The following is a 21,353-nucleotide window of genomic DNA, read 5'->3' as shown; positions in this document are numbered from 1 at the left end:
AAAGCAGACCACATGTTGCCATTGTTGTCATTCTTTCTGAGTACCAACGGTTGATTTACAAATGCAAAATAAACTCATTTAAGTATCTCTAAAAATATTAGCTTCCAGGAAAAATGACGCAAACACCATTGGATGATGTAAAATGAAGCAGTGACATCATTTCTAAATGCAAGACAAAATATAAAAACAGATGTAAGATGCATCCAGTGCACAGGTCTAGTGTGCTGGGTCTTGGTATCTCTTGTTCCTGATGGATTAATATTATGCAAAGGGGGATGAGACATGGTCCAAACAAAGCCAAAGAATATTCCTTGAAACTAAGTCTGTTTTCCCTGAAACCAAGCATCTGGCAAACCATCTCTTTGTACTTCCCAGTATGTACTGGCTTTGACCATAGCTGAAGTTCTTACAACATTAATCTTCACTTCTGCAAAATGGCCCTTGGCCAGCCAGCAATCCTCTGCAAACTGGGGGGGAGTACTTTGTTCTTGGCCAGAAAGGACACTGTAACAACACATTTGTGCTTGTTCCATGAACATCGGCTGTCTTCTTCTCTGCAGGTCACCCTTCCCCCTGACAATGCTTAACATCAAATCTGTCACTTTATGTGAAAATCACTGGAGGCTTGTACCTGATGTAATGAGAGTGGCTGTGTTGGAAAAATGGTCAGGTGTCACGAAATATCTGCATAGAATGCCCTAAGTTAGCTCCGTTACATTTAAGAAAAATCATATTTGAGATACCAAAAGACAGTAACTTACCTGGAAATAGCATTTAAATAACTCCATCTAGTTCATGAAAGTGCACTTGAATTTAGGATGATTCATTACAAATACGCTCACCCCAGCAAACTTCTACTTGTGGATTTCAAAGGTCTAACTGGTCTAACTGCTCAGTAGCACAGAGAATTTTGTGCTATAGAAAAGAGTGACATCAACTACATCAGTCATTATCCAACTGAACAAGAAATTACTTTCTGATAATTCATATTTCTTATGCTCACCTACCCTGTCCAGGTATTAGGAAAATCAAGCTCCTCTACATGAGCAGTAGTGCCCTAAGACTCCAAGATGCACAGCAGAGAGGCATTTTCATTGTTGTTATTCTGTCAGAAAGACGTTTCTCCTTTCAACAAAAGTGGGTAATAATGTTTTCTACTCCTTGAAAAGGATTCTTTAACTTTAAATAAAAGATAATACCTTTGTTTTAAGTTGAACTTTCAAAGTGTAACAATTGCTTCTGTGATGACACCTTCTACTTGAAGGTGAGTTAATTTTATGCTCAAAGCAGTGGTTTCTCTTTTTACATACACATGCACACCATTATTCTGCTTTGTTTGCAGCATTGTCTGTTAGAATACAGTCAGTTTATGAGAACAAATAATTTACTCATCAGTCTAACTGAAAAAAACTTTAAAGAAATTGAGCATTTGTATCAAATGAGTAACAAATCAGACAAACAAAAATACTTTGTATGGTTCAAAAGAACAAAATCTTATATGACCTATCCTTTACTAACTAAGGTTATCTATGGTTGGTGTAGGATCAGTAAACCTTGTGGCTTTTTCTTAAACATCTCAAATTGTTTTTAACTTAAGTATTAGGTAATTAAAACAATCCTTGTGGCACTACGCCTAGAGGCATCTTCCAGAGAGACTGAAAGGGGCCCATCTTAAAGGATGCATTTTATTGCCTCATCTTCTGTCAGGATACTGACAAAGCTGCTTGTAAAAATTAAATTATTTCAGACAGGTTTTATGTGGTGAACTTCTTTAGGGATCATCTGTGGAATTAGCAATTCTTAAAAAAATTAAGTCTCAAGGTAGAAGCCGGTATGTGAAAAGGCACTGGTAGCGGACAACAGAATAAACCCAAACAAAACTAGTATGTTTTATTTATCCCAATCATTGTTTTTCTATTTTAATCTGATGCCTTGAAAAGTGTCCCACTTGGAGAAGAGTGTGGAAAAAACATCTATCTTTAGAAAGCTGTCTAATCTTAACCAGACAAATTTAAACAACTATGTTATAATAAAAGAAGCGACTATCATCAGTAAAAGAAAGGATTGAGGCTTTAGTCATTACATATTTTCCTACTTGGCTGCACTTGTATTTTATAAGTGTTTAGATTTCATTAAGTGTGAAATATTTGCATTTTGAAAGATTGTAATGCCTGGGTTTTTTTCAGTAACTAGTATGTATTGTGGTACTAGCTAGTCTTAGCTTTTTCACATATAAGCTAATATAGGTTAAGATTTTAAAGAGATCTTAGATTATTGCCTAAATCTCTTGAAAGTGGGACTTAATATTCTACATCCTCTTGCAAACTGATGAGATTCCTGGTTGCAATTCACATAGGGAAGCTGTATTGAAAACTTAATTTCCAACCTATCTGTATATCAAGCATGCAGAGGAAAAAAATCCAAGTGCTTTATCAGGATTTCTCATAGGATTGTCAACTATCTGTAATGAATGAAAGGACACTTGTATCTGGCTTTCTATTCTGATTGTGAAAGCCCCTGTAAAAATGTCTTTGGTGCTCTGGTATTGTTCTCAGCACGCTAACCTGGTTGTTGCCATAGTGATACTGTGTTACATCACAGGCAGATGCATTAGGTGGATCTCTTCTTCATTTTCCTGTTTACCCCAGGTTTACATTATAATTGGTGTAAAAACTAGTTCGCTGTCCCAACTGATTTTGAATGCTCTCTGAAATGCCCAAAATTGTGAGTTAAAAGCACGTCGCAGGAATGTTGGCATCCTTTTGCCATGTGCCCTCACAGCTGATGGAAAGGTGTGGTCGGTTTGTGATGTTCAGCTCTTTCTTCAGGCCTTGAACTATTCTTGTCATTTTTACCTGGTAATGAAAGAAAAACATAAAAGGAGATTTGTTTGTCTGCTGCTTGTCCATGACTATTATTAAGGGCCAACTGCTGTCTCATGTGTCGGAATTCAAAATGTTCCCAGGTCATGTCCTGCCCCGACTTCTGGAGTCCTCTTGGCTCAGGGATAATCAGGAGTTCTCCAAACCTTGAGTGCAGAAACAATACAGCAGTGGCAGGGCTCAGATAGCCCCGTGCTTCCTGTGGCATAGCCACAATCTAAATAACTACCATTTGGGTAGAGTTTGTACAAATTTTTTAAAAATTTGTAGGACAAATGCCATTTATTGAACATGGTCCTGTGCTACTTTCTCAAGCCTCAACTTCCAGCAGATGCTCTGCGCTGCACTGCAGTTCCACCCTTGGGTGCAGTGCTGCCATCACTAATGTCTGCTGGCTCACAGCAGGACCACTCAGAAGGGTCTGACAGTCCAGTAACAGCCAGCGGGAGGGAGAGATGGAGCTGAAAGAAGAATCACACTCTGGCTATCCAACTTACTAATTTTGTTGATGTGCCCTACAGTTGATATGGTGAACAATCCACAGTGGTGGACAATCCGAACACTGTACAGTAGGGAAAGCAGTGCCACTCCATGGCCCAGGTGCCAGAGAACACTCTGTACTTGTCCCAGAGCTAGTTTCCTTGTTCCTCCTATTTGAGATTTCAGCTGTCTAACCTTTAAAATGATTCCATCTCCCTCTGCTTTTGCTGTCTTATCCTAAATAGCCACAAATTACAAAAGGCTGCCAGTAATTTTTTGCAGAAAACAATTGAAAACAGCTGTTTGAACTTAACGATGTTGACAACTGAATGCAAGGTGGACTATGGTGAAAGCAGACTGCAATAGCAGTGCTCAAAAGCAATGTGAATTTGCTTTATATATGGACTGGTCTGTGTATATTTCTTGGGACAGAAGATGATCTCTGTATGTATATGTGCGTGTGCATGTTCTTTGACACACTTGTAGGCACACCTAAGCACTTATTTCAGTGTAGAGTTCAGAAACTATGGAACTCAGAAAAACAGGATATTGCTATAAAATAGCTAAAACTGCTAAGCTTTTTGCATGGTTTTACTTGTCTGCCTGGAAGCTTTTTTAACAGCAGAAAAATCATGATCTCTATTGACAATTCAGCTGTTGAAACACTTCAGTGAAAGCTCTGATGATAGATGGGTGCACAGAAAAATCAACAGCTTTCTGTATTTTGCTTTTCTGCTACTGTGCTTCATAAATTAGACAGATGAAAGCTTAGTGAGAGTCTGCTCTGTACTAGGCAGTGTTTCAGGGTTCCTTTATTTAGGCAGCCTGCTGAGTACCACATAAAATCAGTGTAAATACACTTGATCTTGTGAAAGAAGATTGACTTTTCATCAAGACTGTGTACCCACATCAGACTACCAATTTTTTCTGTTTTAGAGGCAAAACAGGGAAGTGGGAAATTATTAATTGTGCTTGGGGACTTCAATTTCTTTCTTTTTTTTTTTTTTTTTTTTTTAGTATAGAGAAAGGGAAATGTTCTGTGTTCTTTTGACCCCAAGTTGAAAAATACTCTGTTTTCAGCACTATTGTTGGTATTTAAAGATATGCATGGCTTTAGGCACTGCCTGGCACTGACGGATGGAAGATTTTAGTTCTCCTGATGGGAGCATAGTTTGGATTAAATTAATTTTAGATTAAGTTAATTAACTTGGATTCCAATCATAGAGGCTAAAAGTAGTAAAGGAGATGACCATTTGGATTTTTGTTTCTTGTCAATATCTTGTGAGCAATTACAGAGGGAAAGAATCTGTTTTGTATTCCTGAATCTTCTACTTGCTCAACTGCTTATTTAACTTGGTTAGCTACTCTTCTACTTCTCTTTTTATATGAATGTTTTTTGTCTGGCTTTTGATATTATCTTCAGATCAACAAATCTACTGCTGAGATAGGCAGCTACCCATGAAAGTATTGGTTTATATCAAAGAGTCTAAATAACAATGTCCCATTAACTGCACAGCCCCTTACACAGTGTTGTCAGTATGTGTAGGAAGGGTACTAAATTATTTGTTCAGGTGTCTCAATCCCCTTTGCTAACTTCTTTGACAAAGCAGCATGCTTGTGTTGTAATCATTATTTTAATGTGCTAAAATGACATGGGAAAAAATGAAAGGTCAGTGAACCAACTGCAGGGAAGACAATATAGCCTTAAATGCTCTGCCAGAGCTTCTAAAATGTAGGTTAGTTGGCGGATTGAGTTCACGTTGTGTTTGGCTACAGCTTAGAACTAAAAACTGGGGAAAATAGTCTTTGCTCTAATCCTGATACACACAGTCAACCTAACCTGTTGCAGGACTGGTGCTGGAATAGCCATATTCCATAGCCAGATAACTGGTAAAGGGTTGTTCCCTGCTCTGATGAAGGCTAGCAAAGGAGAGCAAGCATTAATGAAGATTTTTTTCCCCACTTGTTTCTTATCCCATACCTCTTCATCAGCAGACAAAAGTGGGGGATTTTGCAGTCATTTTAAAGGCAGTTCTCCTGGTTTCAGCCACCACAGTTGCTATTTCTGCATTGCTGTCTAGGGTACATTGAAAAAAATGTTGATGGGAATGTAAGAGATTGCTGGCTTGCTGTAGCAGGCAGGAGGATTCCACAAATTCACATTGTCCCTGTGGTACACTGGAGATACTTCTATAAATTCAGTAATGCAGCTATGATTATTCTTCTCCTCGCCTCCCAATTAACCAGTACTGCACATATTGTTCCCTGTCAAATATCTTATTTTGTCAGATGCCAGAGAGCAGTGTTGTTCTCTTTTCAAATTGCTGGTTTGATTTCTGGCAGTACTTGATTGCTTTAAAATGTGCTTTCTGCATCCATTTTCCTCAATACTTAATTAACTGGAGAAAACGACTGAAATGAGGTTTCAGTTAAGTAGGTGTTTCACTTTTGTCCCCACTATCTCATTCATTTATTTCCTCTAACTCACTCAAGTAGTCTCAGAGACTTTCTTTTTCCTCTGCAAGAAATTTTGCAGTCCAGATTACCTCTCTTTTAGCTAAACCCTCCTGGAAAATCCCATTCTGGAAAGAAGCACAGAGGCAAGACTGCAGAAGAGGTGGACTCCAGTAAACTACCCTGGAGCAGAGCTCCATAAAACACACTGCACAAAGTAGCAGCAAATCTACCTTCTCTTTGTAAGAATAATGTGGAAGACTGCCACATTAAACCTTAGGACTGCACATGGTCCAAGGTTATGCCTACCATGTGCACAGGTTCCTCAGAGGTAAGAACCAACTAGAACATCCAGAATTCATTGGAGCAAAACAGGCCTTTTTTCCATGTTCTTCTGTGATCCTGTGTGTTTTTGTATTTCAGCCTTTAAAAGAGCCAAGGCAATTGTAGCTAAATACGTGAGTGATCCAGTGTAATCATAATGGGAGAAAGGAAAATGGTGATGAAATTTGCAGTCCATAGTTGGGATTGCAGATAGTTAAGTAAGCAGGCAAACAGTTCACCTATCTTGAAAAATACATGACTAGATTCTCAGTGGCAGATGATTGCAGAATACACTGAGAGTGCCTGACCAAGTGCCTTGACTTAGTCAAGACTGAGAAAATTATTAATATTACCGTAAGAATGAATCAAATGGAAAACAAATTATGGATTATTTAATTAGGATTGCTAGAGCATCCTCACTCAACTTTGCTTTATTAGGAGATGATAATCATGACAGCCTTTTTGTTCTGTAGAAGAAGACCTGTGGGTATTCATGACATGGAATGGAGTCTAGAAGCTGTCATATAGAAAGGGAAAAAGGATGGGCAGACTCTGAGGAACTTGCTGGGAAAATTTTAAAACTCTGGTTCAATTTGAAGATCATTACAATAGCCATTCAATCTTAAGCACTTTAACAGAAAATTAGTTGCTCTTGTTGAAACTTATTAAAGACAATGTACACTCTCCATGAGCTGGAAACACATAATGTCCAGTGCTTCAAAAGAAATCACTTTTGTAGCTCAACATATCAGTGTTCAGAAAATACGGAGCAATAAAAACTCCTTGTGATAGGGATCCAATGGATTCCTCCACGCACATGTGTTAAACTGATTGATAAGATTTGCAGTCTTCAGTATCTTATTATTTTGAGAAGTTTACGGCCATGATAGACATTAAGAAATACCCAAGAATAATGAAAAGAGCAACTTTAAAACCTATTCTATGGCTCTAAAAGGATTCTTACAATAATTTCTGGACAAATACAAAAGTTACTAAAACCTATTCACAAGGCTACTCTTTGTAAATATTATAAGGTAATTTTTTATCTTCTGTGTTCTGTTTTGCTGAGTTGACTGCTAAAGTGAACCTTCAACAAAAGGGAAAAATCTAGAACAGCAGTCAAGGCTATGGAAGGTTGTGAGGACTGTGAGAGTTTGTGGCCAGGCCTGCACAGTGCTGAGCCAGCAGATTCAATCCTGTGTTGTAACTATCAGTTAACCGTGTTGTAACTATGAAAGTTTCCCCTCTAGATCTCATTTTGAAGCTTGGTGACATATAACTAAATCATAGTTTGGGGTTAGGCTTGGTTTTAGTGGCTGAAGTAATCAAAGCTGTCAGCTATGCAGATGTGAAGAGTCTACTGTACACATGTCCACCGGTAGTGAGATGGACCATGTTTATGTGATACTCATCCAATTTTCCGGTTGTCTCCACGTATGGAAACTCTGGTTTCCATAGGCAGATACCTGTGTACTTGAAAAAATGGGTATTTGCCACTGCAAGCACACCTCTGAATGTGCATATGAAACGGGGAGAGCTACACAGTATGTACGGCCAGAGCAGGCAGTGAAATTAGTCCATCCAATTGAAAATCAGAAGAATTTTAAGAAACTGAAATTAAACCATTCATGCTGGAATTTCTAAAAAATATTAGCCATGTCACTTTGCCAAAACAGAAGATTCCTACTTTAAGTCCCATGCTGAAGAGAACTTTTTTCACAGGACACTTCCCTTTCTGCCTGTGATGGGGCCAACGGGTTAGTATTGGTTTGGAAGAAAGTTTCCAAATACCAGATCACTGACCTTTTCTGTTGTGAGAAGAATAAACTTGGGTCCTGTGCTCATCTCAGAGCAGTCATTTTCATTTTTACTGGTTTACTTTTAAGACTTTCCCATGTGCAGTATCTAATTACGGTACATTACAAAATTCTGTACTTAAATGGTAGCAGTGCACAGGGCTGAAAGGGACTGTTGGTAAGTTGCTTATTCACTTTGATGATTAAGCCACTAATTACTGCATTAGCATCCCAAACCACACTTGTTTCTGATGTATCTCCTCCTAAAGCAGTCCCACGAGACATGATGGGCTAAATAGAAAGGGTACGGCGCTTGAAGAAGGGAAGGGCAAAGAACATGTAGGAGATAGTGCCAGGGATTAAGCAGAGGTTGCTTTCTCCTGTGTCTGCTTCAGTGTGACTCAAGATAGTGCTGGGGTGTGGCACATGAAAAAAAGGATTTTTTGGCTTTAGAAATGTTAAAATAGACCTTTCGACTAAGGGCTATGAAAGACCCTACGACACTTCCTGCCAGGTCTTATCACTGAGGCTATACTCACACAGTAATCAAAGGAAATAATTTTGTTTGGTTAAATAAAATGGGCTTTCAGCTTCCACACCACTATGGTGTTCAGCTGCCTGTGCTGTTCTGTGTTCCTGTCCTGAAATGTTTGGTAACACAACTGGATGCCATTTATCAGCTGTCTTCCATCTTCCCCTCACCTTAGATAAAACTTTTGGTGTCGTTACACTGTACTGTTTTAAGCAGGAACGCTTTATGATCCTCCTAAACCAAAGACATAAAACAAAAACATACTACTTTGTGTCTTCAGAAGCTTTTGGCTTTACATGATAAAATTCCAGGAAATAAATTAGTTGAACCAGTTTGCTCATTGGAAGACTGATGGGCACTGGATCCCTCACCCCTGCAGGTACTATTTAGTTTCCCATCAATTTCCTGAAATTATTCACTTACAGACCCATTTCAGTGGCTATTTCAAGCCCAGGAGGGACACTTTTTCCACTTTCCTGGATTACAAGAGCTATTCTTTTACCTGTAACTCTTAGCAAGAACCAACAATTCTTTTTCTTCTTAAGGAAATATTTTTCATTGAATTGATGGCTTCTTGAACTGTATCTGAGTATGGATCAGTTTCTGTAGCAGAAATGTCCTCCTTGCACTTCTAGGGTATAAAATGGCCTGATGTTGGATCTGAGCAAGTGGCTAGATAAAAAAAAACCCCAACTTTCACAAGCTTTCCTGAGTAGAGACCATTTCAGTACTACAGAAAAGGGGAGAACCTCTTTGCTCTGTGAAAATTTGTTAGAAAAACTCTCCAGTTCCTCAATTAGTGTGCTAATTAATTGTAGTTCTAAAACATAAAAGAATGTTTGAACATCCAGGGCTGGGCAGGTGAAAAGAAGCCTCAGCTGAAGATTTATAAGTAGACCACTGAATGCAGCTTGCAGAGGTAGTGAAACAGCGCGAACAGGAGAAATAAATCTTGGTGGAAGGACTGGTGCATGCTTTCTCCTGGACATGCTATTTGAAATTGCATGTTCTGAAGCAAAAAAAAAATTAAAAATTGCTCCTCTGACACCTTGATGAATCAGATTGAAAATTACCTTGGGCTGGAGTCCAGTGATAGAATTACCCTCTGTGCCCCACTTTACACCAGTAATTGTAACATACAGGTATGTAGAGAATAGGATCTAAGGTGAAGATGCCAGTCATTTAAAAAGGCTCTTATATTTGAGGCACTGTCTTTCTTTCCTCCGTCCTATATTCTTTCTTCACTCTCTTCTTCTTTGCTATGCTGTTATCTATTTTTCCCCTAACAGAATTAGGCAATTAATTGCATTCTTCTTTCCCTCAGTCACTATGTAATATCCCATTGAGTGTGTAACCTTCTCCTTGGAAGAGCAATGGTGCTATTCTCTTTCTAAAAGCTGGAAAAGAGGCTGCAGGTACTAAAGCCATGAATCCCCTGGTAAGTGGTGAGGATTGCTTGGCTGTGATGTGGGGCCAAACATGGATGGTGGGTCAAACCATGCATTTGGATGGGTTTAAGCACCCTCATGATGTACGAACTGGCAGTAGACCAAAGTGGAGGTTGTTTTAGGGAACAGATCTCAGACACTGTGCTAGAGCAAATGCCAGCAGGAACTTGGAGAGGGGTGTGTTGGTTTTGGATAGTAAGCACACAGAAGAGCAGAGTCCAGAGAAGGAAGTACCCAAATAACAAGTTGGCAGGTATCCAGGATGGGTAAAAAAAGACGCTGCAAAGACCTTGACAGATGTTTCCATCTTGTTATTTTGTCTGTCTGGTCCAGAAAACAGTGATAGTAAACAAAAAGAGTTTGGTTTGAAGACAACAAATGAAAAGGGAAAAAAATATTTTTGTAGGACAAAAGTCCACTCTCTGTGGAATTCATTTCCATCCACTGGCCAATTCACTTTTAAAAGCCTGAAAGCAATTCAGCTTCCATTACTTCTCTTGTGGGAACTATGCCTGTTCTAATAAATGTCACTGCTCACAAGCTTCTCTCGTGTAAGTTATGTTTACACTTCTCATTTATCTTTTCAAAAACAGTTCTTTCTCCTGTGTGCTGTGTTCTTCTAATACAGAGAGGCAGTTTGGTTCTTTTTTCTTTCATCACTGCATGGCTAAACATGCAAAAATCTTTAAATCAATTATTGGCCAATTACTTTTATTCCTCTTTTTCAAGTTTCTTTAAAGTCTTCAGTCAGTATTTTTAGAGGGGAAAACACCAGGCTTAAGCTCTACTCAGGTTCAGAACAATGCATTCCTAGATATCAAACATTTTCCAGTAGGACATAGTAGAAATCTGCTACTGTTTACAAACTCCTCCTTCTGGAAGGAACCATATACCTTCAATTTTCTATTAAAGGTTTCTCAGCTCTATCTCTAAGGCAACAGTTGACCTTACACATATGCTCAGCATCCTCTAGTCAGATGTAAACTACATATCCTCTCAAACTGAGGTGCAGCTGCTGATTTTTTTCCCACAAACCAACTTAAATTGCAGCTCAAGTCATTCCTCAAACACTTTTTCACCTACTGACTGTCATTCAGTCCAGCAACTAAACAGTTACCAAAACAACATCTCTCCCCTAATTGTAGCACTTCGAAAGACAAAATAACATTCTGCATTCTAATTATTTTATAATTCCTCTGACTGTTATTTATTCAATGTGCAAATCATGCGTGTAACTCCCACATGCCTAGTGTTAAAGAAAATACAATACTAAATGCTTACAAATTTGCAGGAACAAATAGGTAAAGGTAGCTCATTTAAAAGCCACACTATGCCAGTCCCTCGGAAATGTTCCTATCTGAATCTGCTGAAGTTATACGACCTTTGGAGTGCATGTGCCAAGTCCTTGACCATGATCATGTTCTTTGGGTCATCAGACTCAATGATAAGCCTTTTTGTGTAGAGGCCTTTAAAGTCAGATCTAGAGGAGGACTGGAGCATCAAATCCCTCTCAAGGCTGGAATTAGCAGTCTCACTCCCTGTGGGAGATAGAAGAAGCGTTGGATGAAAGAGCCCCATGACCCAAGCCCTGTGCACTGGGCAGGGACCCCTCAACAAGCAGCTGGCAGGCAATGCAAGTGGAAGGCTGTGACTGAACTCTCATACTCTCTGTGGAGCTCACAGTTCTGCTGCAGGCCCTTAGGAAAGTGGTTTTATTTAATTTTCTTTCCTTTAATACAGAGACTTTAAAGAAGAAGGAATTCATATTATCAGTTATTGAGAAGGAGGAAAACCCAGTGCCGTTTAAATGAGTGCTGCAACCTCAGTTTGCACGGCTGGTGTCTCCCACTTTGCTTCTACTATCTAACCTAGAGGAATTAGTTCAGAAGCTCAGCTGAGTTATCTGCTCAGGAGGTAGAGTGTTGGATTTGGGTTTCCTCAGTCTGGGGAAGGCATTGGAAGCTGCCAAATGCTTCAACCAACCTGGGATAACAGCAAAGATAAAGATAATGACAACACCACTAATGCCACCTTCTCTGTGAATGACTTTTAAAAGGAAAACAGTGTGTTCCTTACAATTTTTCAAAGAGCAGTTATAAGCCCTGCTCTCAGGAGAGGGCTCTAAACCCTGGATTAAAACAGGCAAAGTTGCTTCCACTCATCCTAGATAAGATGCCAGACTTGCAGTGGAGAGAGACAGACTGTGGCTGTATATTTGTGCCTGGCATTTCCTATTGCCCCTTCACAGGCCTCTTCCCTCTCAGCATGGGAGATGTTCAGATAAGCATTTTGAGGTGTATAATTCTCAGCAGGCACCACATGGGGAGACTTCATATTGGACTTAGAGTATTAAGTGGTGACAAAACTCCTAAACACAAGCTATTGAAACACAAGGTCTTCTTACTTGATCTAGCCACAGCCTACAAGCCTTTCTTGCTCCAGAAAATGGTAGTCATGGCAAAAAAGGGCAGCAACAAGCATTCTTCATGAACAGGTTTTGTGTAATGAAAGCCATTCTGCATGCTAACTACATTATCTGTCTTTTAGAAAACTTATTAGAGTAATACAAAAAAATGTACAGAAAAATCTCTCTTTACCAGTGCTCCATGGAAAACGCCCTTACTGATGCTTTTGCAGAGGGAGTTTCTTCTTGCCTTTTATTAAATTGCACACTAGTCAATCTGCCATAAATTGTTGCTCAGCATTGACATACAACATTTCTACTGGAGGTGACAGAAGATTTAACACCAGACATTTTTTGCTCACCTCATCAAGGTTATGCCTCTTACTTTTAATGTGCATTTGAAATACATCTTCTAATGCCCTTAAAAGAAAAAAAAAGAGGAACATCAGTGCAAAAACTCCAACAGTTCAAAGGCTGTAAACTTTTAAAATGAAAAATAACTACTGAGCCTGTCTTTCAGATCGCTTAGAATGCATCCCAGCTTTTCACTTTTGCTCCATCCCCTCCCTATCCCTACTGTACTTGTAAGTAACTAAAATATTAAGGATTTTAAGGTTGTTAGATATTGCCATTCCAAGTGCACGCAGTTTGGAAGGAACTATGCTAGGGACAGACTTTCATGGATATAATTCAAATTTCTTCTTCCACATTTAATAAAAATGTTAGAGTATTGGTGCTCTCCATCACAGGGTAGTAGTTCTCTGTATTTAAGGTGGGGCCTAAGTGGGGCCTAAGTCTTTAGACTTTTCTCTCGTTAAAACCACCAATTAAAACCACCACTGTTTGAATAATTGGTCAAAATTTTGTTACTCAAAGGAATAAACATGAAAGGCAAAGCACTTACTCTCTGTGATAACAACCTCTAATCAAAATATCATTAGTGAGATCTTGAAGAAAGCGAAGATACTCTTCTTCTCTACAAAAATACAGAAGTTGTCAGCATCTTTCTCTAACATATACTGAATGCAAGTAAGGTTTACAATACCATCCAAAGAAGCAGAAGTTTTAGAGTAATTAAACTAGCTCAAATTAAGAGTTTTGCCAACCTATCCAAAAGTGACGAATCTGTTAACTAGTCTGCGTTTTTTTACTATTCAGGTTTATAAGTTTTAAAATGACAAATTTTGACAGCTCTGTTGGTCAATTCCCAGTTACTTTAATCCATTAATTTCATTAAACAAGAATATCTATGCCTTTTGTGAATAAACAGTTAAAAATAGTTCCAATTAACAAAGTGTAGGTATTAGAAGATAAATTACTATTAATATTGTTTATTTATTATTTATCCTTACCATATTTATTTTGCCTACAGTAAGAGGAGTGGCATGACTAAGAAAAGGTCTTCCAACTTTCTGATTTCCCAAGGAAGTAACTGAATCCCGCATTCCCAGCAGAGTCCCTCTACTCGCTGCATACAGCTATTGGTAATTGGCTCTTGTGCCTTGTTTTCAATTTTCCACCAAACTCCTACTTTAATATTTTGATATGAAACTTAGAAACAGTTAAAAGTGACTAACAAATATTTAACTTACTTTTCTTCAAATTGTAATCCTGTAAAAAGTGGCATTTCAGAATTTTGAATCCACAATTCATGGTTCTGCCACAAAAAGGAAAAGGAGGTAAATGTAGATAATTTGTTTAATTATCTTTATATTAACATTATGTATTTCCATTCAGAGTACCCGGGGAAATGATCTGATTTCACAACATATCAAAATCACAACATCATCACATGGCAGCTCATGTGAAATAAATGTCTTGAGAGTCAATCACTCACATAAATAACAAACGAGTATTATTATTAGGTTCGTTCATTTGAGAATGAACTTGTCCATTTCCAGAAATGGAAACCAGTTTGAAAAATCTGAGAGAAATGATACAAATGCTATGAAGCAAATAAGAAATTCTGACAAAATCGAAAATCTTTGCGGACTTCGTACTTTTTCGTTAGAAGGAAATGCAAAATACATTTGTATATTTGAAAGAGGACTTAGAAAATCAGATTGACATCAAAATTATCTTTTGCTGTGGCTCATCAAATGAGGATGGGAGCTTCTCTTGATAATATTGTTAAATGAAGGTTTTGGTGGTTTCGAGCAAGGAATCAAATAGTGCTATCTAGCATAGGGCTATCAAAAATCATGTCTGTGGTGCCTTGGCAGAGCTGTGTAGAAATTCAACATGGATTCTGTAAAAGGGTGCTCGCGCCAAGGAATCATGCAAAATTTCTCTATCTTCAGCTATTGCCTTAGTTACTGTTAAGCAGCCCTTATTTTTAAGAGCATGAAATTCACGAAATCAATCCACCATTCATCTCAAAAACCCAGATGACTAATGGAGTACAACTTCCAGACAAAGTCTTGTATCAATACTACAGTAGTGACCACAGACTGAGAGAATAGCACTTTGTCTGGACATTTATGGGCTCCAAGTTATTATTTGTATGGACTCAAAGGCTGTAAACCTTTGAGTAAGTAGTAAGAGGTAAAAACTAAAAAGGTCAGTCAAGTAGGGAAGAGCTCTGCTTTCAGAAGAGCAGATTTGTGTTGGGACACAGTGTTTTTCATATTGCATAATGCCTCATTTGTGTTTCTCAGAGAGCCCAGTTACTTTAGCTGTTCCTATTTTATTCACAGTGTCTGTTGACCCTATCTAGCCCTGCATGATAAGTTTCTCAATTGCAATCTTAGTCACTTCTCATAAGATGATTTAATTTTTTGGTTTTGCTCTTTACTTATATTCAGCAAAGCCAATGAATCCATTATCCATTTCATTTCCACATAACCAGGACACTTTTATGTATGAACAGTATGCTTCACTCTTTTTACTTTGTAAGACACTGAGTACACCAACCTCAACTGGCTGCTGAGAGAAGTGAACAGAATGGGGTCTCACGTGTGAATCTTCTAAAAATCTGAAAGATTAAAAACATGGTGAGAAACAGTTATGATTCAAATGAGGTGTTTGAAAGCAGAATTACTTAACTTTTAGCACTGACATAAGTACCTGTGCAACTCGCTTTTCTTCTTGTTATTGATATCTGATGATTTAAATGGTGGTCTGCTAGGGGAGGAGCTCCTTTTTCTTGAGGGAGGATTATAATACCTATACTTCATAAGAGAAGATTGATGTGATGTCTTTAAGATCCGAGGGCTAAAACATTGCTTCTTTTTTGTAAAGTAGGCTGAATGTCTGTCCAGGAGGTCCCCAGAGTATGTTTTATGAGCAGAGTTTTGAAATGCCTTCTTTGTGTTGCGACTGCCCAAATGCATGCGAGATCGCAGAAGCAGTGAAGCAGATGATCTGTCTGTACTGGAGTTGTGAACAGGAGTCTGAGACAAAGCACATGGAGCACCATTTGGGATAGTCCTTCTTGCAGCAGGAGCTGGCATCAGAGTCCTTGAAGTGAACTTCTGAAATGATACAGAGGGGGGCTGCTCTCTCTTTGTTCCGGAAGAGTTGTTCCAACCAGATGTCAAATATGGGTGACCATTTTCCAACAGTGACCACCTCATCTGTAGATTAAAGAATAAAACTGACAGAAAAAAATCACAAAAGAATTCACTGAAAACAGTGTCTCTTACAAATTAATTCACACAGGAGGAATTTTAAGAAACCGTTTTCAAACTGAGTCAATTGGTCTAAATGATTTATTTTGTTTTGGAAATTGCAGTTAGGAGTAAAGCAAACCTGCCACTGTGCTTGAGCTAGTTAACCAGTCCTCTTCCTAGTTTCTTTTTCTTTCCTCCTCTTTACAAGGTTGAGATTTCTAATGACAAATAGTCTTATGAAATTACAGAAATCCTATTTTGATTGCCAGGGCTCACAGAGGGAGAATAGGACACTTTTTTCTGCCTTGCACATTGTGTGTTCCCATCTATGAAATTCATGACTCAATGTCAGTCTCACGGTCCTTCTTCAATGGCACCTTCTATTCTCTCTCTCTGTGTGCCTGTGCAGGTGCGAGCATGGCTCCATCTCATGAGTTTGAAGTCAAACAGAGCCACTGTTTTCCTCACAAATACCTTAGGTGAAATTGTGGCCTACTATTTTGCTACTTATCTCACTGGGAGCAAGATTTTACAAATCAAAATAATGCACATTTGAGTTGGATGACATTGTTTATTAACAGTATAATTTGTAATCCAGTGGTAAACCAGTCTAAATGTAGTCTGCTGAGGAATTTTTGTCCCAGAGAGACTCTGGACTATGGCAGAATGAAATGTTTTGCAAGAATTTGTATAGTGAGATGAGGTCCACTGATAGAATTTGGTGAAGAAAGGTCTGCTCTCACTAGTATAAGGTTGTACAGTTTGTGGTATCTAGCAGAATACATAGAATTAGGAATAACTACTTCAGGGTCTTGCTTTTATCAGTAAATAACATTCTGAAATTCAGAGGATACTGTAAAACAACACACAATTATTGCATTGCATTCAGTAGGAAAAAAAATAATTATTGGGATTTCATTCTTTTGAAAATATTGTGTACAGAAATCATCCTAATAAGAATGTTGTCACACAAAACAGCAAATCATTTCAGTAAATTCACTCAATGTAGGTTTTTTCCTGGGCTCCCACGTAATACTCTGGCCTTGTGAGTGTCATGCGCACATGACACTTTCAGAGCAGGGACACATTTTAGTCATGTACACGTAGTCATAACATGAGTATCTGTCATTGTAGGCCATGAAAGGATTGCAACAGTGCTATGGGAGGACAGCTACCACTTGGAAAGACTGAGAGTCAAATATTATCTATGCTTCACTAGACTATAAAAAGCCACATTGAATAAACCTGCATGAAACTTGTGTTACAGGTACTCCCCAGCACCACAGAGTACAGCTAATTAAGGGGAAAATGGTCTTATTCATGTGACTCAGCACTACCTGTTAGAATATCACATACCTTCTGCTGGCTTGGAGAAACACTTCTGGAGTTGAATGGTGTGGCAGGAAGACTGCGTACAAGATCCTTCTTATATTTTTCAAGGGTTTGAATTAGTCTGTCTCTTTTCTGTTGATCCTTGTCTGTACATGCAAATATGAAAAAAACAACCCTTTTCAGTTTAATCAATGATCAAGTCACAGAGTATCACTCTTCATTCTTCTTTTCGCCAGTAAAAACTATTCTGTCTCCTCCTCTTAATACCAAGTAGCGGACAGAGAATGCAAACATACTACTTTTTAGTTTGGCTCTTGCTGATTCCACACTCAGCACACATCTGAATTTGAAATCAGTGTGAGCCAGGACTCCATTCCATCACTCACACAGTAAGTAATGAGCTATTGGAGGGATAAAAGAGCATGGCAATGTTCTGTTTCCGCCCCTTGTACATTCTTTCCCTTATCCTGGAAAGAAGCTGAGGCAGGTAAAACAGAAGAGCTGAGACAGTCAAGTGAGAATTCAAGTCCACATATAAAGAGTTGGATGACCAAAGTCAGGCTGCCACTGTGTTCTGTGCAGACTGCAATGTCAAGAAAGTCTGCTTTCTGTATTGGTTAAACTCAGGCTGAGAAGAGTAGGGTGACACTTCTGCTAGCCCCTCACACACTAAAAGAACAGAACAGGCTTAGTCTTTTGGGACTGGGACAAAAGAAGTGGTGGATGACCCATCCCCAAAGTGTTCAAGGCCAAGCTGGATGAGACTCTGAGCAACTTGGTCTATTGGAAAGTGTCCCTGCCCATGACGGGGGTTGGAACTAGATGATCTTTAAGATCTCCTCCAATCCAACCCATTCATGATTCTACGATCTTTTGATCTTCCTGAAAATATGCAAGTGAGAGAAGAAATAAGAACACCTATTCTTTTAAGCATTATTGCTATATAGGACATTACACAATTTAATATGGAATATATTATATATTATTATAAAATAATATATATATAATATTATATATTATTATAAAATAATAATAAGGAAACACGGAGATAAGAAGGGGAAATGAGTTACCCAAGACCACAGAAACCCATAGGGGCATATTCATGTATGATGCAAAGCATTTCACAATTTTCCAGCTTTTGACAGAATCTTACTTTTAGCAATGCAAATAGGAATGATGCATGATCAAAATTTTCAACTCTTTTACCTGCCATGTTCCTTCCATACACAGCTCTGAGAAAAAGGATATGAATTTTGATGTGCAACAACACATTTCTCTTTGTAGATAGTGTTTAAAAAATAATAGCCCCTGCAGTTCTAGCTGAAACTAAGGACTCACACACAAAATATCATGAAGTGGAGTCCACTGAGGTCCTGCCAACTGCATATGGCTCTTTGGAGTTGAAAATGCAGCTCTGTCATAATTTCCTTGCCTTATGGAAGTCTGACATGTGGTAGCACGTGTCAATACTGCCCGGCAGGCCAGCAGAGAGCTGTGCTCTCCTCCTTCCCCTGTGGGCACAGCTGCAGAGACTCCTCAAATACGTAATTCTACAGGGCTGGAAAGGTTTCAGGAGGGCTGTTAAAATATGACTTCTGGTAGTGTGTTGATACTTTGATTAATACTGACTTATTCCTGACAAAATGCACAACTGGTTCATGATTAGCCCAGGGCCTCCTTACACTGCTATTGGAACAACAGACTAGAATTTACAATGTGCTGCAAATTTTTTGCTAATGAGAAGCAACAACTCCTCCTCTGAAGTGGTGTAATTGCAGGGCATCACACTAGTAACATCACAGAATAATGCTTGAAACCTGGCAAAACAGCATTTACTAATGTTTTTTTTTGAAGGGAGAGATGCATTAAGCTGTATTTAGTATTGCACATTTCTGAATTAACAGAAGGGTTACAGAGTTTTCGATAGTCTTAAAATACTATTTCTTTTGGAAAAGAAACAGCTGAAACTTTTTTTCTAAAGAAACCAAGATGCTTATTTGCTGTACTTAATGGTTGTCTCAAGTTTGCGAGGGGTCTTGCATGGGGCACACCACATCTTGATAATTCCCCTCTAAGGTGGCCTCAAGTCTGTGTCCTATTCATTGAAAAAACCATATTTCACTAACAGCTAAAACCAGTATATAGTCTCCTGAGGCATGTAATCTGGCTTTCCAGTCTTGCATAGACATGAGTTCATAGCATCATCCTATTAAGAAAAACATGTTGACAATGCTAAATCCTATTTGGATGACTGGGAAGCAGGATTATACAACTCACTGGAACAAATAACAAAATGTACTTGCTCAATCGTGTTCATACAGAGATTAATACCTTCCCCATTTATCTAGGTTTGCATGGTGGCCAATCTAAGTACTCCCCCATTCTGATTAAAGACTTTGCATTTTGCAGTCATATGAAAAATAACAGACAAGGCAGCTTGATGTGGTGTCTGTGCAACAATGCCACCAAGTCAGGATACCAGGCTTCTTTCATGACAGTGCCAATGACTTGGGAAGCCCTGAGGAAAAGTGACAGCCATACCTCTCTGCCCTTCTCTCTGTGCACAGGTGAGGCAGGACAACAACTGTCTATCCAAGGCATGGCAGAGCCTTCAGCAAGCCTTGCCAAGGACAAGAAAATAAAATGTTCCAGGTCAAAGAGCCACAGGTTTTAAACAGCCTTTGTCTAGTATTTCACTGATATTTTTACTATAAATATGGGTTATAAACATGCCACATGGCAGTAAGCCTATTCAAATAAGTACTATTCCACTCCATTATAGTTTCATGTTTTGAGTAGTTAGCAAAAGCTCCTGGGCCGAATGTCTCATACCAACTCTCCTTCCCCTTACCTAACAGATGCCTGGTTTCACTGACTGTTGGGTTTTGCTGTGCCACAGACAGGTGAGACTGTCGGAAGGGTCTTGCAGCACATCTTGGTTTGCTGACATGTCTGCTAAGGGATTTATTTATCTCACCATCTTCTAGCCCTGCCCTCTCCAGTTTCTCTTTTCTCACTGCTGTTTTTCTCATTCATGTTTTCCTCTATGCCCCTTGTAAGATAAAACATAGGTAGGTATTCTTCCCGAGCATGCCAAGGCAGTGGAAGGATTAAAGAAAAGGTTTATTTCAGATGCAAGGATCACTTTTTTATGATGTGGCACAGCACATTGGGACTTCAGGGGCAAAAGGTGAGGCCCCACACCCTCAGGGCCCCTTTATCCTCTCTGTTTCTCTCCTGTCTTCCCAAGGCCTCTGTGCCTGTCTGTTAGGACTCCCTCTCTCACATATCAGAGAGAGAGGCTGAGAACTTCTCTTGCCATGCGGGGTGGGGAAAGCACTGAAACTGTCTTTAAGAAAGAGTTACCACTTAGGCAGAAAGCCTTCCTAGAGAAAACCGAGTTCCTAAGTTTCCATTACAAATTTTTCTGAAATTGTACCTATTCCTGTACCCATTCTCATGATTCCAGGGCTCCTGACTCTCACCTGCTCCCAATACTCACAGCATGTAGTGCTTCTGGCTGCTTCCTTCCCAAGGCCTCTCCTCTCCTTCACTTCTTTCCCCAACGTGACCTCACCCCAGAATCACCTGGCATACTCCCCATGCATGAATGAAGGGGCTAAGAATGGAAGTCATTCCTGAATTTTCAGGTCACATTCATGGCTCTCACACATACTCCTTGCAGTTCTGTTTGACAGGCAGCTGTGACCACACCACAGAGAGCAGCCTGGCCCAGCCACATGGACTGCTCATTGTCAAGAGCTACACAAGGAGGAAAAAATCACCTGACCATTCTGTTGTTGTCCAAACGCTTTTTAATAACAACCAGAAATGACCAAGGGACAAAATAGAAAATAAAATGCAAACTTTGCATGATAGCTATCTGAGCTTTTTTCTTTTAGAAAAGCAAAAACTAGACCTCCCTTGCCTTTAAATCTCATGTCTTAGCTGAAGTGTTTAAAACTGGATGCAGTTTACGGTTAAAACCATAGCTGGGAATAATTACTTGGGGGGGGGGAAGTGGCAAGGTTTGACCTATAAAAGCATATAATGATTCAGAGTGTCAATTGAATCCTCTCAGGACATGATT

At 39.1% G+C, this 21,353-nt stretch overlaps 1 protein-coding gene across 1 annotated transcript in view; it reads right to left on the bottom strand.

Moving 5' to 3' along the window:
* Positions 1-2,126: 2,126 nt before the first annotated feature.
* Positions 2,127-21,353, bottom strand: part of LOC108496330 (spermatogenesis-associated protein 7 homolog) — a 31,422-nt gene continuing 12,195 nt past the window's right edge. Inside the window, exons 4-10 of the mRNA XM_017812958.1 lie at positions 17,288-17,409; positions 15,387-15,895; positions 15,234-15,294; positions 13,913-13,977; positions 13,225-13,296; positions 12,683-12,740; positions 2,127-2,855 (exon numbers count right to left, since the gene is read on the bottom strand). Of these exons, the coding sequence (XP_017668447.1) occupies positions 2,730-2,855; positions 12,683-12,740; positions 13,225-13,296; positions 13,913-13,977; positions 15,234-15,294; positions 15,387-15,895; positions 17,288-17,409 (1,013 nt within the window). The 3' untranslated portion in view covers positions 2,127-2,729. The remainder of the gene's footprint in view (positions 2,856-12,682; positions 12,741-13,224; positions 13,297-13,912; positions 13,978-15,233; positions 15,295-15,386; positions 15,896-17,287; positions 17,410-21,353) is intronic.

Source organism: Lepidothrix coronata, unplaced genomic scaffold (assembly GCF_001604755.1).
Source record: "Lepidothrix coronata isolate B3197 unplaced genomic scaffold, Lepidothrix_coronata-1.0 Scaffold38, whole genome shotgun sequence".
NCBI classification, from domain to species: domain Eukaryota; kingdom Metazoa; phylum Chordata; class Aves; order Passeriformes; family Pipridae; genus Lepidothrix; species Lepidothrix coronata.
This window is presented reverse-complemented; position numbering and strand designations above follow the sequence as displayed.